This window comes from Xiphophorus couchianus, chromosome 22, assembly GCF_001444195.1.
Source record: "Xiphophorus couchianus chromosome 22, X_couchianus-1.0, whole genome shotgun sequence".
Lineage (NCBI taxonomy): Eukaryota > Metazoa > Chordata > Actinopteri > Cyprinodontiformes > Poeciliidae > Xiphophorus > Xiphophorus couchianus.
In genome coordinates this window covers 9220953-9238220 of record NC_040249.1, presented here as the reverse complement: position 1 = coordinate 9238220, position 17268 = coordinate 9220953, and the positions used below count along the sequence as shown (strand labels likewise).

At 39.2% G+C, this 17268-nt stretch overlaps 1 protein-coding gene across 4 annotated transcripts in view; it reads right to left on the bottom strand.

Moving 5' to 3' along the window:
• Nucleotides 1-17268, bottom strand: part of slka (STE20-like kinase a) — a 23298-nt gene extending 6030 nt beyond the window's left edge. Inside the window, exons 1-14 of one of the 4 annotated variants that reach the window (XM_028006497.1) lie at nt 16642-17268; nt 12109-12273; nt 10406-10454; nt 9802-9951; nt 8544-8616; nt 8075-8269; nt 7826-7907; nt 7564-7695; nt 5801-7012; nt 5591-5721; nt 4489-4612; nt 3914-4093; nt 2103-2195; nt 406-477 (exon numbers count right to left, since the gene is read on the bottom strand). In XM_028006497.1, coding sequence (XP_027862298.1) covers nt 406-477; nt 2103-2195; nt 3914-4093; nt 4489-4612; nt 5591-5721; nt 5801-7012; nt 7564-7695; nt 7826-7907; nt 8075-8269; nt 8544-8616; nt 9802-9951; nt 10406-10454; nt 12109-12273; nt 16642-16791 — 2808 coding nt within the window. In that variant the 5' untranslated portion in view covers nt 16792-17268. The remainder of the gene's footprint in view (nt 1-405; nt 478-2102; nt 2196-3913; nt 4094-4488; nt 4613-5590; nt 5722-5800; nt 7013-7563; nt 7696-7825; nt 7908-8074; nt 8270-8543; nt 8617-9801; nt 9952-10405; nt 10455-12108; nt 12274-16641) is intronic. The other 3 variants (XM_028006498.1, XM_028006499.1, XM_028006500.1) reach the window with 3 other exon arrangements.

Genomic DNA, 17268 nt, shown 5'->3' with positions numbered 1-17268 from the left:
AGCTTCAGCATAACTGCTCCTCAGATACAAATATATACTCAGCCAGAAGATATCAAAATCTGCATGACCAGCATATTAAGACAAACGCCATCCAGTTTTATGCAGACGATATTAATGCCACGTACTTTACACAAACCAGATGTAGAACATTTGTGAACTGGTGAAGGAAAAATACTGAGCAGGAGAGGAAGAAAGACCACTGCACAAATACAGTGATGACAACACTCAAAAAAAAAAAAAAAACATCAAAGTACTAAAGCCCAACGCCGCCCATGCTTACATGTGTAGTTCTCAAAGTACAAGTGAAGCAGCACAAGCGGTCCTGTCACTGAACTTCACACACATCTAAGTATGGGCCAGAGACTGAGAGAAAGCAGGGTGGGTGGAGGAGGTGGGGGCACTTACATCCTGCATCTGAGCGTTGAAGAGTGCGCATGAGGATAACTGAAAAGACTGTATCATAACCTGGGCCACTGCCTGCGGAGGAGAACACACTCGCCTTGATCACACGGACAGACAGCACACAGCAGGCTGAGGAGTTTTCTCCCCCCCCCCCCCCCCCGCACACATACACACTCGCACCAGTTCTTCCAGAGTTATGTAAGACGTGGGTCTTCCACTTTGGGGATGTCAGTCAGCTTAATGTGTGGGGAACTGCTCCGGTAAATGTTAGGAGGAAGCCAATGAATGAGTTATTAAAGCATTCCTCATAATGGCATGCTTTAGAGCAGATAATAAATTCAGCATCTTATGTGAATCCGGCATGCAAAAGAGCAGCTTTTTAACGCTGCCGGCTAATCGAGCATCATAACTGGAAGTTTGCTTTGAAAGGCAACGTTTGGAAACGGTATTCAGTTCAGATGTTTCCCTCTAGAAACTCTTCAATTATCTATCAAGTAAGACCTAAATGATCTCCTCATTCAACTGTAGTGATGTATGAAATAGCAGAAGCAGGGAAAACGTCCAATAATACTGTAGGAAGTTCATGTGGTTACTTCTTGACTATTTTTAATAGAACATTTTGTGAAAAACCACAGCAATACTAAAATGGCAACCCGATTTCAAACCGCAAAGCAACTTGCAATGACACAAAAACCAAAATAAACGTCAAATGCAGTTAAAGCTGCGAATGGTAGGCAGTCATGTTCATACTTTATAGTGCATTTTAATGGACTAAATATAAAGATCAATGATTTTCCTTTTGATTTACATAGATAATAGCAGAAAATCAGGATCAACATTGCATTACTAAACAGCCGGTGGAGTCATGGAAACATGTTTCCACATAAAGCTTAATGAAGGCATCAGCACCCTAATTCAGCATTCAGGAGAGTAAGCTCAAAAACTATTCGGATATAAAATGACAGCACCATTTTTTATGTTACAATAACCACTGATTTCAATAAAATCTGCTTATTGTTCACCTCCAAATGAGTTACACTAGATAAAGGAAATTTTAATGGTTAAAGAGTTAGAACTCTAGAAATGGGGAATGTACAGAGTGAGTCACATTTGTTGGCACCTTTGCTAAAGATGTGAAAAACAACTAAAATAGCTCTTTTTATTTAAGCTGAGAATTTTTATTTAGGAGGCAAAATGTTTTTAATACATTCAACCACAACTGAAGATTTTTGGGACTCCTGCTGTCAAACTTTGTAAAACCCTTTGCTGATTACAGGTCAGCCCTTAAAGTCCACTTTTTGTTTAATGATCCATATATGTTATGGATCATTAATCGCTGTGTGTGGCGGAGAAATAAATGTGGAACCTCGTCCAGCCTGGCGATCCCTGACAGTGTCATGCCAAAATTTACTTCCCCAATAAACAAACTTTTATGAACTCGGAAAATTTTACTTAACTTAAAAAATAAAAAAATATGCTTCAGTTACATTTAAATGCTTCAGAGTGAGTTTATACCACTGCAAGTTTGTTGTTCTCTTTAAGGCTTTTCACACATCTTCACTAGGCGGTGCCAATAAATGTGGCCAGCACTTAGTGAAGAATCCAATTAAAACTTAAAAAACTAGACAAACAGGAAATACAGATATATTGCTTGTGCACATTAAGTCAGAAGAAGAAAAACAGAGACAGCAATGATTTACCTCTGCAGTCTGGAGGAGTGCCAGGTCCTCTTTTAAGCGTTTCATGAGCTCTTTTCTCATGTGTTTGGGTGACTGTCCGACCTCCTGAACGGCCTACAGCAGAAACTAGTTGATGCCGTATTGTTCTTAAAATCTGACAAAGCTGTCCAACAACCAAGGGAAGACATGCACGGCCCCCTCTTTGACAGAAGAGTTACAGCATCCAGCCACCGACAGATTTATCGCCATCATGCTGATTTCTCCCATCCGCCTTATCTTTTTTGACGTTTATTAAATAATTTCTGAAAATTTAAGACTGAACTGCAGTGTGTACACGGCAAGAGTTTAACTGATGCATGCCAGAAGGTGTTAGTCCCAGAAAAGCCTCGTTATGTTTGAGTTTGATTAACTCCACCACAGCCACAGGTTTGAATGTCCTGACCGACGAGATTAAAGGAAAAGAGTAACTGACATGGAGTGGAGATTATTTAGCTCCAAAACAAGTTATTTTTTTAAAAACTAAATACAAGCTGTGCTAACTCCATGCAAAAATGCATGAACAGTGCATCTTTAAAGTGCACACTCACCTTTTAAAATGCTGAAACATCCATCTTTATGCAGTATAAATCTTGTTAATTTCAACTAGAAAAACTAATGTCTTTAGGGGAAATTTACACACCCTTAAACTAACACGTTGTAAAATAATAACGCTGCAAACTATTGCTTGTTTTAGCAGTTTGGATACTTGACATAAATATTCTGCTCATTTAAATCTGCGCCCAACTCTAGTGGTTAAATGTCTGTGCTTTGGTTTTAGAGTTTGTGTTGTATATAACTATATATAAAGGGCTCTTTAAATAAAGTTTAATTGATTGAATCCAAACAAAAAAGCATTTCCCAATTGAGCAGTTTAAAATATTGAAAAACTTATGAATTATTGTCACAATGTCATTTTAACAGGAGTGTGTGCACTTTTTTATCAACTGTATTCAACTCATTTCTATCACCAAACATGTATAAACACAATTTCTGTTGAAATATGACTAAGAATTTGTTGAAACATGTTAGTAGGCTATCATAGATTTTATTGGAGTCCATATCAGTTACTCTGATGCAAGGCAAGGATTACTTAACCCAAAGACACCCAGCTCCTTTATAGATATAACGACATTGATCATCCCATAACCAGTACAAACTCACACATTCATAGAACAAACATGGTTAGTTCAATATACAGTTAGATTACATGTCTAAGCAACGAAAACATTTTAAAAACAAAATTACAAACATATTAAGGATGCAGTTGAGATATTTTATGTTAAAATTAAAAGAAAAAAAAAGGGGAAGCAGCAGAACAGAAGCCAAACAACTTAACTGCACTAAGACAAAGAAAAAGCAGCAAATGTTCAGAAAATCTAAAGCACTCTGCAAAGCAATCAGAGCCTGCTGAAGAGGCAAGGACAGAAAATATATCACATGTCAGCAAGACTGAACTCCATTAAAAGGTTTTTAAAAGACAAATACGCCTGAGGATTCAGTTCTCAGGAGGAAACCAGAGAGTAGAGAAGCAGCAGAAACCTTAGAGAGATTAAGACCAATACGGAAAAAATGGATTAAGGAGCATTTAGGGGAAAAGCTAGAGCTGGTCTGTAGCGATCGTCTGCACACCACACCAACAGAACAGCTGGCCACAGCACTCCCACAGGATCAGCGCAACAAAACAAATGGAGCCGCAGTTAAGTTGTTCAACAAGAAACACTACAAAGCTCCGCGTGACATGCAGATGCTAGAAATGAACCAAACCCGACACAAACCGCAGTGACGGTTCATACCTCCTTCTTCCTGTTCTTCAGCATGTTCTGGAACTTGGACAGCTCTTTGTCCTGGTCCGCTTTGATGCGCTTGGCTTCATCTCGAAGCCGGCTGGTGTGATCCTGTTCCAGTCGTTCGATCGTCTGCTTCTGCTTCTTCTCAAGGTTCTCCACCTCTTGGTCATACTGACGTTTCTTTGCCTGTCAAGTAAAACAGAAAGAGATGACCGTAGAAATTTATATAAAGACATTTTTAAAAATCCAGTACAAAAGCACCCTAATTCAGTATTCAGGAGAGTAAGCTCAAGAACTATTCAGATATAAAATGACAGCACAATTTTTTATGTTACAATAACCACTGATTTCAATAAAATCTGCTTATTGTTCACCTCCAAATGAGTTACACTAGATAAAGTGACATTTTACAACTAATGAATAGACTCCAACATCTTCAGAGTTTCCTCATTCTAGATGCCACCGAATACCAGGCATATCAACGCTGATTTCTGAGGTGTTTGCCAAAAAGAGAAGGAGAAAAAAACCCCAGAAAGATAAAGAAACATTACACCACTTGCGGTAAAAACAAAGTGACTCACAGTAGTTTCCTGTTCAAAGCGCCGGTAGATTTGTTCTCTCTGCTGCTGCAGCTTGTTGCTCAGCTCCTGCTGGGCCCTTTGCTCCTCTTTCTGAAGGAGGCGAAGCTCTCTCAGCTCCTGCCGCCTGAAGAAGCCGCACAAAATGACTTATCAGATCAATTCAACAGCGAACATAAAACAAACTGATTGATTTGCAAATTGTATATTTATACATAAAAGATTTTTTTCTCTGCTTTTAGTTTTTGAGTAGTTTTCAGTTTATGATCTGATCATAGGAATGGGCGAAAAATCAATTTGATAACATTTTCTGTTTTTGAAAATAAATTTTTGGAAAACGTAGATTTCTTTTTTAACCAAAACACTCCTTAGGTTTCCATAATTCAGAGTGATGTGATGCTATCCAAGAACTACCATTGTGTTTGACCAGCGTGTTTTTATTTGTTTTGACTTTGAACTCAGGTCAACTCACAAAAGAATGATTGAAATAAAAGTCAGTTTTTTAAATATGTTTTCTGCCATTTGTAGTTTTTTTCCAAGGAAAAAACTGAGGACAAAAAATATATTCAAGTTAGAAATCGAATTGTTCTATGCTTACTGTGGTTAGCTCCACCCACCTTCCCATCTCAAACTTCTCAATACAGATCATATCACACACAGGTGAACAATTTACTAGTGAGGTGACTTCTGAGCATCATTGGTTGCAATGCATTTTATTAAGGGGTATCAGGGTAAAGTGGTTCAATACATATAAGTGCTAAATTATTACAATTTATATCTTTAAAAATGCTGGGACTTGTTTTTCTAGAACTTTGTTTTGCTTTATCTTATAAAACCAGACTGATTTTGTTATGTGACAATATGTTAAACTTTTACAAGAAAAGATACTAAACAGTCAGATGTTGTACAGTCAAAGTGTTTTATCTTTAAAATGATTGGACCATAATGCAGCATGAATCATGGCAGATAAGCCATCTGGCAATTGTAAAACGTTGTGGGAGTTGCAAAATGAATGAGAGCTATTTAAGACAGTCGGGGACGTTAAACAGGTCACGTCCTAATTTTAGACTGAACAGTGTATCGAGCGGATCGGACACGGCCGTACCTCAGGAACCTCATCTCCTCACTTTTGGCATCATTATCCGTCACTATCTTTGACGTTGTCACGCTGACCTCCACACCATCTACCATGAACTTCCGGGTCTTCTTCAGAGTCTTCTTCTGACGTTTTGACTCCTACCAAAATAATTCAGGTAGATTTACAACAAGGCAAATAATTACTTGGCAACAGGGGCTGAGGATTGTTTAGCTTTACCTGCATAGATATAGAGCCTCCTTCTTTGCTCTTGGACAGGAAGCTGGAGATGGACAGATTAAGGTCGAGGCTGTTGCTATCGGCAGCAGAGCTGCTCCCTGAGTCAGAGTCCTTCTCCACGTCTGACTTGGCCACAGCAGGGCTTCCGTGCTCTATCCTGCTTTCTGAGTCGGTTTCACTCTCCTGGACAGAGACGCCGTCTTGTGAGGTGACCTCATCTGCCTGAGTACCCTTTACTCCATCTTCCTTAACTGAGACATCCTGAGAGATAACTCCATGTTCAGAAACTTCTGACGTGACTTTGACGTCATCGCTGATTTGATTAGATTCACTTGGTGCTCGTTCCTCGAGTTCTTCCTCCACTTTGCTCTCATTTTTTTGTTTTGGCAGCTCGTACTCTTTGGGGACTTCGTCTTTTGTCTCCTCTGACTGATTTTCTGTGCTTCTGTTTTCTAAAACAGCCTCAGTGGAAGACTCCTCTACACTAGACTTGCTGTCTATGTCTCCATTTATTTTTGTGTCTATTAAATTGGACTGTGAATTATTAGTATCAACATTTTCAACAGTCTCATCGGTGATGTTTTTGATTCGGTCTTCTGTCACTGTCATGTGTTCGGCGATCTCCTTCTTTAAATCTTTGCTTTCTTCCTTGCCCACTGCTACTTCATCTGCTGTTGTACCTTCAGTGATTTCTTGTGATTCAACTGAATCTGCAGCACCGCCTTCACCTGCCTGCTGTTTATCTTCATCTAGCTTCATTTTGTCTTGGGTAGTATCCTCCTCTATGTCCATTTTCTCCGATGTCTCCTTCGGTTCCTCAGCTTCTTCAACTTCTGAGGGAGGTTTTTGGGAATCCACAGCTTCATCTGGCTTTGACACTGCCGCCTCACCAGAGATCTCTTCAGTTTGATCAACATCTAGTTGAACCTTTGCAGAATCCTGTGAAGTCAGGTCTCTGCTCGTCTCTGTTGGTGCAGGGGTCAGATCCTCGTTGCTGGCAGAAACTTCATTGAGCTTCTCGTCCTCCATTTTGTCCACTTCACTTGTTCCGATTCCTTCGTCCGAGAGCTTATCGCTGCTCCGGTCTTCCACAGGCTCAGCTTCAATTTTTTCTGTAACAGATTCCAGGTTGGATGGAGTAGGTGGGACTTTTTCTTCCTCTGAACTGGCCATGCTGACATCTGATGGTGCTCTTTTGTGCCCAGGAACTGCCTGATGGGTAGAAAAAAAAAAAAAAAAACGGCTTTAATATGGTTGTGATTTATCTTTAAACTAAGAAATAAATGAAATAATTTTACATTTGCTAATAATAAAGAAAATAATTTTAAATAATAATTGTTCAGATTACATTTCATTTAAAGTGAAAAGATCATAGTTTTTCTGCATAAAACCAAAAAAGTCAAAATAATTCAAAGAGACCAAAGCTCGTGTTGTGATGCAGCAAATTAAAAATAAATGTCAAATTAATATAACAATAGCTTCTTCTTTTTTTTCTTCAAAAAATGAATCTCTATATTTTATACTACAAAATAAACCATTATCAAAATTTGAAATTTTTCAAAACTGAATTTTTGCATTTTCTTAATCAAATGTCCTGCTTTCCAACCTGTGTAGGTATCCTTCCTGTTCAACCCCAAACTAAAAGAGATTTTCCCATTTTTGCTTAATTTTTCTTCTACTGCATCTCATGTTTTCGATTCATCTTCTTTTGCAAATTGTGAACATTTTTAGTGAACATTCTGCCAACAAACAACATAACCCACCGCAGGAGTATCAGGTTCCTCCTCCTCTTCCTCTTCTTTGCCATCTTCAATCTCTTCTGTGACCTCAGCTTTGGCTTCGGCTATGAGCTCTCTAAGAGGTCTGCTGTCAGTCACGCTGGTCACAAAAGGATGCTAAATGCCCAAAAGGTGAGAAAAAAAAAAGAAAGCCAACACAAAAATGAACCCTTTTCTGCATGATGCCAACTTGACATCATCAACTTCACATCAGAGGTGTGAAAGGAACGGTGAACAGGAAGCCAACCTGCAGTAGCTGTGTTGAATTCCATCTATTGTCCACATTTTTGTCCAGCGCTCTTCGCAGGAAGTCATTGAATTCTGGTGACCTGTTAAATATTTAAAGTATTAGATTCCTTGCTATTAAAACACCAAAGTTGCAGCTTTCCAAAATACATTTCGCACATAAAAGGAAATACATAGGATATCCTGTTTACTCCAATTTGTAAACATCCCAGTGCCACCTCATCTTTTAATCAAGACTAAACAATCTCACCAGCGAGAGGGGTGCATCAGAGTGGGCGGTTCAGATTTGGCTATTTTCAGCAGCACCCTCATGGGATTCATCTCGTGGTTGGGCGGCTCGATCTGTGCCAGCTCTATGAGGGTCACCCCCAGGGACCAGATATCGGCCTTGTAGTCATACGGACGATCTTTGGAAGTTTCACACATCACAACCTCCGGAGCCATCCTGAAAAAAATTCAGCCAATCACCAATTTTAGGCTTTATTCAATTGGTAAGGGCATAGAAAGTGATTTAAACATTGCATGTGTGTATTTAGTAGGGAGGTGGAAAGACAGGAAGGCTAAACGATAAAGTAAAGGATGTCCAACATATAAGTGACTCTAAATTGATGAAAAAAGCCTTTTTATGTAACTTCACATGCAATGGCACAGTGGGAGAAGAGAGAATAATCAGAAGTAATGAAAGGAGTGCCTCCCTATATTTAGGAAGCATGACTCACCAATACGGAGTGCCGATGAAAGAATCTCTTCTCTGTAATGTGTTGGTATTTTTAGCCGACACACCGAAATCAGCTGAAAATAGAAATTAACAAGTGTTTTCTCAATTCAATTCAATGGAAATTTGACTCAATAAACCTAAAGCAAGCAGTGAAACTGCCATAAATCTGAACATCCTTAATGCAGTCATGCTTTGCAAAAACCTCCCAATGTCATAAACTATCAGCTAGTCTTTTCCTCACACGCCTTGGAAGAAGAAAGCTGTATCATTAAGTCTTGGTGACCAGCTTGATATTTATTGTTTGCCAGGCTAACATTATGACCCTCTGCCTACAGAACATGAATCATCAGGGAAAGAGGAACTATGTGCGTTACAGCAGCTACATGAATACCTTACTGGTGGAAAATTATGTAACTGATTTGATGCATCACCAGCTGCAGAAGATCTGTGATTTATAAACATGAGAAGTGAATCGCTTGGTTTTCTTTGTTACCCATTAAATGCACAGGGAATGAATCCAGAGTTTGCCTTCACGCCACTTGAACGTTTGCACTTTTTTTTTTTGCATGTGATAAACATTCACTTAAATGTCTTTTATTGGGATTTTATGTTATATTGACAAAATAAATAATTTTGAAGCGGAAGGAAAATTATTCATGGTATTCAACAGTTAAAAAATGTTCTAAAAAGTAGACTGTGTGTTTGAATTCAACCAGCTTTGCACAAAAACTTAAGATTCTGCTCAGTCTTTGGAAATTTTCTTAAGGCTCAGTCTGAGTGGATGAAGAGAATAAACAATCATTTTCAAGTTGTGACAGATTTTCAATTAGATTTAAGTCTGGAGTTGGTCTGGGACATTTTAACACATAAACTGATCTTACCCGTTTGTGTGTCAATTAGCATGTAGGCTGAACATCCTTTCAGCATAATGCTGCCATCACCATGTTTCATCATGTGAAGGATGTGTTCAGGCTTATTGTGCAGTGCTAGTTTTCACTCATCTCATTCTGCATATAACACAAATCTTTATCTGTAAAACTTTTAAGAACAATAGTTTTTGTCCTTCTACTTTACAACTGCCCACTTCTCCCTGTCAGCTTATTACATAAAATCCCCAAAAAATGCATTGAAGTTTGTAGCTGCAACATGACAAAATGCAAAAAGGATCAAAGGATGTGAATACTTTTAGCAAGCCTGTGCATTAGTCCAGCATCTGCACGTCAACTGCATTTACCAGAACAAGCTGCAAAGCTTTTTACCGAGTTTTACTTCTCCGTCCAGGGAGAGGAGGATGTTTCCAGCTTTCAGGTCTCTGTGGATGACCTTGGCCTCATGAAGGTACGTCAAGGCATCCAGAGTCTGCTTACACACCACCCGGATCTGGGGCTCAGTCAGGGGTCTCTCGAGTTCTGATGATCAACAGCACGCACACTCAGTAAACCGACACTAGGCCATCTGCACAGATTCACATCAAATGTAATTCCTCTATGGTATCCCATGGCAGACGAGGGACAAAGTCCAACCTTATGTCATCCTCCATGCATGATTGGATGTACATCCATTATACTCTGCATGGATGTACATCCAGAGTTTGCCTTCACGCCACTTGAATGTGGCATGAAGGCCTCTTCGTTTTTTTGTCATTAAAAACAAAGAGGCAAAGTGTTTCAAAACAAGACAGAATTTAGGAGCCACAGAGCAGGAACGGCTATGAAACCTGAGCTACAATAATAACAGTGAGGGGAGAGAAAAAATTCCCACTGTGCAATAAAGAGTTGGCAGTTCCCACTTCAGAATGGTTGAAAAAAAAAAAAATCCCATTGAACACTTTGTCCTACTTTGTTCAGCAGATGAGGGTCTTACCCAGCATGATGGCATCGACCGCACCGCCAGCACAGAACTCAATCAGAATCTGAAAAAAAAGGAAGACCATCAGAAACAAGGTAACATAATACAAGGAGGCATTCAACTCCCAGGACCTTTATTGATTAGACAGTGATGACATTCCAGGGTCCTAATCAATCAGGTGCTCTCAGATCACCATGAGCTCCTAATCTAGACATATTTTCTGTTTCTTTTTTTTTATCTTGGTTAAATGTGCAACTTCAATTATTGCTGCTTCAACACATTCTGCAACACATTATTGCAACAGTTTTCTGTTGCAATAATCTAACACACTGTTGCATAAATAAACCAAAGAGGCTTCAGGATTTTGGTCTGTAGATTTGAAGTTGGAACTTTTCAGCCTCGTGGATCAACAGACCACCAAGGAAAGACACCAGGGCGGCCATCATAGCTGCCTGACTAGAAATCTCAAAGTGAAAAGACAGCTGCAGCACAGAAACATGAATTATATTTGCAGCTTGTTGTCATGGCAAAGGATGCAATAGTCATTAAAATTTGTATTTCTGGGGGCGTGCTGTGGTGGCGTAGGGGCTAGTGCGACCCACATTTGGAGGCTTTGAGTCCTCGACGCGGCTGTCGCGGGTTCGATTCCAGGACCCGGCGACATTTGCCGCATGTCTCCCCCCTCTCCTTTCCTCTTTCCTGTCAGCCTACTTTCATATAAGGGACACTAGAGCCCACAAAAAGACACCCCGGAGGGGAGAAAAAAAAAAAAAATATTTCTGGACAAACAGCTTATTTGAAATGCCAAGTTATTTGAATTGTTCTTGTTTGATCTGCTGAATAATAATAAAACTGCAGGTTTTCATTTTACTTTTTGAGGGTACAAAAAGAAGAGACAGCTTTACACCTTCAATCAGGGCTAATTTGATGAACATGGCTCCCACTTCGTTTAACTCCATTAAGCTTTGCTTCAATACTTAGCAGCTTTTTGCACAAGATGGTTAGTAAAAAAAACAACAACAAATAAATAAAAACTGAACTTGAACTTTACACTCCATTTGTGAATTCAAACAATGAGAAGAAAATGGTTAGACCAGTTTTGCACTAGTGCTAGTAACACCCATCATGCCATGGAGATTACACTTTCACTTCGTTAGTATATGCACAACTTAAAATCAGCCAACTTAAATCTCACAGCCAAACAGGGGAATAAATCATACATTAACTGAACGGCCCAGACAAAGCAGAGGCAGTTAGGAATTAATCATGCTGCTTAAGAGACAGGCTCCAGAGACATGACCTGCATGCATCTCTGAATTATTCACAGGCACTTTCTCCAGCCACCAAAACCATTCCATTATTTTCCTATAGCTGGTCCACAAGGGGCAGTCACATGACACCACCTGACAGGACGTAATTGCTCTGGGACCTCTTAGTGCTCACAGAATGAGATCTACATCACACATATTCAAACTGCACAGCTCACAAAGAAATAGCTGGATGATAATGTTGATCTTAAAGGAACGTCAGAAACTGCCGGTGTTCCTTAAATGTAAATATATTTGCATTTTCCAGTTGAGGAAGCATAAAAATCTATCTTAGCTAAAGAGGATGATCCTTAAAGCTCTTTACATTGCATTTAAAGAAAAAACATGCTCCATTTAGGAGCTTCACCAAAAGGAAAACGGCGTCACCATTCAGGGAACTATGAAACTTACCCAAAGTTTGCCTTCAAAGTAGAAAGCATCTAGCAGTTTGACAATGTGGTGGTGGTTGCAGGAGGCCAGAATGTCAATCTCCACCATGTAATCCTCCAATTCATCTTCCGTCTTTGTGTCAATCACCTTAGCAGCGGCAAGGGTCCCGTTCTGCTTGTTTTGAGCCTGGAAGCAAAATGAACAAAACAGTTAAAACCTGAACGATACAAAAGGTTTAAACGGGAAGGAGGTTGTATTAAAGATATTAAAATATTATAGAAAAGCTTAACAATTCTAGTAATTCAATCCAAAAAGATTAACCCATTATACATGGATTCATTACACGGAGAGTGATATATTCTAACTAGTTAATATTCATGATTATGTCTCAACTACCAAAACAGACTACTGAAACGTATATGCAGCCAATTCTTTGTTCTGGCTTCTCTTCCATTAATTTGTGCTTTATGGTGTTGCTTGGAGGAAATCAGTTTGTAGCATTACTGAAGCCCAGGTAAAAAGCCCACTTTACATAATCCTCTCAAGGAGGCAATTATCTCTGTTAATGTGCATTTTGTTCTGTCACACTTTTTCCTTCCAATTAGTTTTCCATTAATAATTTTGGATACAATGAGGAGTAACATAAAATTTACCTTACAAACAGTCTCTTTTTTACAGTGCAAGATTTTTAATCTACATTAGGAATTATACAAAATAAAAACAACTCTTTTTGGAGTTAACCACAATATACCTCTATCTTTTGCCCCAAACACAGACAACTGTGGCTTTCTACAGTTTATTTATTCCACTTCTGTTCTTTATTTCCTACAGTCAGGCCAAATATCAGTCTATCATTTAAAGGCCTAGACCTGCATTTCAAAGTAGAAGATGCTGGTAGCAAAAATGACTGGGCACCCATGATCACCAGGAAGCCATTTTAAAAAATATTTTAAGGCTCGTACTGAATTTAATGTTTATGGATTCAGACACAATGTCAGTGGAAAAACCAAAGGGAGTGTGAACATTTACTGCTGTGTCAGGCTCTATATTTACACTTTCTGACACGACATTCTCCCCGGCTCTTTCCTCTCATTCCAGCTGACTCCTTTTTGACAGACCTTTCCTAATACATACGCAGAATGTGAGAAATACAAAGAACTGGGTTGCCTTTGGTCAGTGTGAACGCAGCATTTTAGCCCAACTGTCTTGAGAAACCTCAGTTAAAGTTTGCCAAATGAAGGCTCGTTTTTTTTTTAGTTCTGAACATAAAAACTGATTCAAATATGTTAAATGAATCACTGTGTAAGCAAAGATTTCCTGGTAGTTTGTATTAAGCTTTAAAAATGACACACTTCTTCAGTTTGTAACATATACTTCATGCATGCCTGAGTTACGGACACTTTTGTTTTCCCTTGTGACTCATTTAAACAGCTGATTCACACTTTGCAAGCAGCCAGTCCAGCCACGCCTAAAAAAGGCAACCATCAAAGGTCTGTGAAAAAACTCTGATGAGAATAGTAATGGCTCTGATGAAGGTAGTTCAAAACCAGGTCAGCTTCAGCTTGGTTTGTTCTGCATTGCGTGGCTTAAGCAGCTAAACATTGGAGCCCTTAGATTTCCCTTACAGCTAGACCGACCAGCTAACAAGAATAGGAAACAAATAAAGGCAAATGAAGATTTAAATAGAACATTAACTGGATTATGTGTAGACAACAGTTTCAGGAAGGAAGGAACCACATAGGCGGCACACTGAGAAGTTGTTTCACAGTCAAAAGGCTAAATGATCTCAGAGTTCAAACACAGAACTCCTCCTCAGGGCCCGGCATGGAAATCATTTCAAAGAGGCTATGTTATCTGCCAAAGATGCAAGAAAGAAAATACTCTCAGTCCAAAACAACCTGGTTAAGTATCCTAGTCAAGGTGACATCTGAGGTCCGGTAGAATTTGTAAGTACTAAAAGCAGAAAATCAACCTTCAATTTAAAGTGACAGCTTGGCTTCGGCTGGAACGAGACACTCATGATAGGATGAGTGATAAACTAAAATATACTGCCGACTTTTGCTGCTAGAAAAACATAACAGAATGTTTACTACTCAAAATTATCTCACCAAGCTTCTTCTGGCCAACAACAATTTCAAATATTTTTTTGAAGAGTGATCTGATGACTCAGATTCGAACCAATTTAGATCATTACATATATAAAAAAGAAGAAACAAGCTATAAGCAGGGGTTTTTTAATAAAGTTTTATAGTTACAATAACATCCCTGTTCATTGCCTCAAAGTTTATGTGTTTAATCTGTTTTAGTCTTTATTAAAAACATAATCAGAATAAGAAAATCAAGTGCATATTTTTGACTGATATGTTTATTGTCCAAAAATAGAGTAAGGCTTAATTTATTTATTTATTTTTATATACTGTATATTTCACCCATCAATCACTGATCAGAGCTGATATTCATTTATTTTTGATGCACAGACTGGAGTAGTTATAGATTTTAAGTGCTACCTGGGCAGAAAGGAGTATTTTCAGACCTATTTGTTAGGCTCTTTAAGGAGTAACATGTTTAGGATGCTAAGAGTTCAGGAAAACTGGTCAGGCTATTTGTTAAAGTAGCAGAGCTGTATGAAATCAAAAAGATATTATACTGCAAATCTTTTGCAGAAAATTGGGATACTGAGTTTGATTAACTGATCCTAATACTTTTCTTTTTTAACCTTTGCACAAGGTCTTTACTGCTTTCCATGAGCTTTAGCATCTCACCCTAAATGTGCAATTTTATATATGATACTTGAAATATACTAAGTATTCTGTCCTTTACGATGATGTTGCAAACACAAATTCTGCATGGATTATTACAATTTGCTGTGTTGTGCAGCTTTTGTAGCCAATTTTCAGTGAGACATTGAAGCTGTAGTTTTTTTTTTTCAATCATTACCGTAAAATATTTTGTCACTAAATGGCTCTATTCATAACTGAAAATATTTCCAAACAGATTCAGCTGACTTTGTCATAAAAATGAGCAGCAACAGGTGGGGGAAGTGACAATTCTTCATCATTATACTCCTCCATAGGTGGAGAAAATACCAGTAACTGACACTTTCTCTGGAGTGTCGAGGGCTAAATCTTCAAAATCCGAGCTGCACAATATATTGTATCCCATTCAACATCGGAATATCAATGCGTTTATTATCATAATTTCAAAAGACTTCTTTGTGGCTTAACATAGTAAGTGCCACTTCTTAAAGCTATCCTTGCCAACAACCATATGAAGCATGCATCAGTGTGTAAGGTGGTATGTGTCAGACGGCACATGTTGTAGCAGCAAAATCATATCAAAAATTTCCAATGGATGTATTACAGTAGTGAAACAATACATTGACTGTAACCTATCGGTGTTACTCTTCCTATTATTTGCGTCGGACTTTGAAAAATAACTTATGGAAACAAAAATGAAGAGAGACTGAGAAAAAGGACACAGTGGCAAAAGTGCTAATGCCTGGGTAAAAACAAAACAAAAAACCCAGAGGTGGAAAAGACAGTCAGCAATGATCAACAATACTGATAAATTGATGAATTAACTTTAATTGAGCAATGTACACCCACAGTGTGTACATTGCTGAGGGTGTATGAAATGGTATGAAAACTTCAGTGTTTCTGTCCCTGCCTAGCAACAGCCAATACACAGTTAAAGATCTAATTTTCAGAGATTGTCCATTTGTTTTGGTGAAATAAATACAGGGTGCGCATTACAAAAAGTAATGATTAATATCTGCAACAGAGCATACCACAAACCAACTGCATAGTAAAAGGTCAATTTAAAAGGGTGTGTCATTACTTTACAAAGCAACTGTTCTGGTTGTTTGAGATTTCTCAACTGTTATTAGTGGATGCCTAGTAAGCATTTAAGGATGGCTTTCAAGGGCCAGTGTTTATTCAATGGTTATGAACCACACCTTCCATAATCTGCACTAAGCACATGTCAAAGTCATGTTTATAAAGGTAATTGTGATTTTTGACATTGATTTAGACCAGGGGTGGGCAATCCTGGTCCTCGAGGGCCGGTGTCCTGCTACTCTTAGATGTCTCCCTTGAAACACTCTTGGATCCAACAGCTGACTCACCTCCTAAGTGCAGTCAAGTTCTCCAGAGTCCTGCTAATGACCTCATTATTTGACTCAGGTGTGTTGAAGTAGAGATACATCTAAAAGTTGCAGGAGACCGGCCTTCGAGGCCTGGAGTTGCCCACCCCTGATTTAGACCAATAGAAAGAGAAACCTTTAACGGTTCCTCGCGTTTCTGGAACGGGGAGACAGGTAACAGTTTAGATCTGCAGCTAACTTTTGCAGAATTTATTTTGTGTTATTTTTTTTAAAGCTACTGGCCTTAGCTAATAATGAAACTATGGCCCGATCAAAAGCTAAACCGATGTTGCTGTTGTATGACAGATCTACCCACTTGCCTCCATTCAACAACCAGAAGCCGCACATATAAGCGACTCTTTATAAATGGGGCCAAAACTAGAAAGCGGATGTAACGTAACGCCTTAACTTACCTTGTACACTTTCCCAAAAGCGCCGTCTCCCAGCTCACCGATTATTTCCCAAATTTCCTCCGGATTCACGTCTCTGTGTACATGTTCGTACTGCTTCTTCTTCTTATCCGGCCCCAGCTTGAATATCTTCCGAAAATTGAAGAAAGACATCTTGTTTTTCAGACGTTGAGCTAAAGTGCTGCGGATGCGGTCTCTCCCCTCAATCCGCCAGCAAAACGTCCCTCCCGTCGCTGAACTCAAACGGCTACCGGAGCAAGAGCAGGCGGGCGTGAAACAAACAGCGACAGGCCGATGCTACGGCCATTCAGCTGCGATAATGTCAATTATAACTCCCCTCGACGGTTATTCACAATCACATCCTAGGCAGAAGCCGTCACAGGACGCTAAGCTGGGGAGGTGAGGGAGACGGACGGAGCACTTCGTCGTTCTCGAACGGAAGCGTTTCCGTTTCATACAGACTTAAATCGAAACCCCCCCAGCCCCCAAAAATACCGACCGTTCCTTCACTCTCCAGGTGACATGTTTTACCGTTTAAAGCCAAAGAGATAGAATGGACACAACGCGGACCTCATGCTTCGGTTGGCTGGCCACACTGAAGTTAGCGGACTAGCATCAAGCTGGCGTACC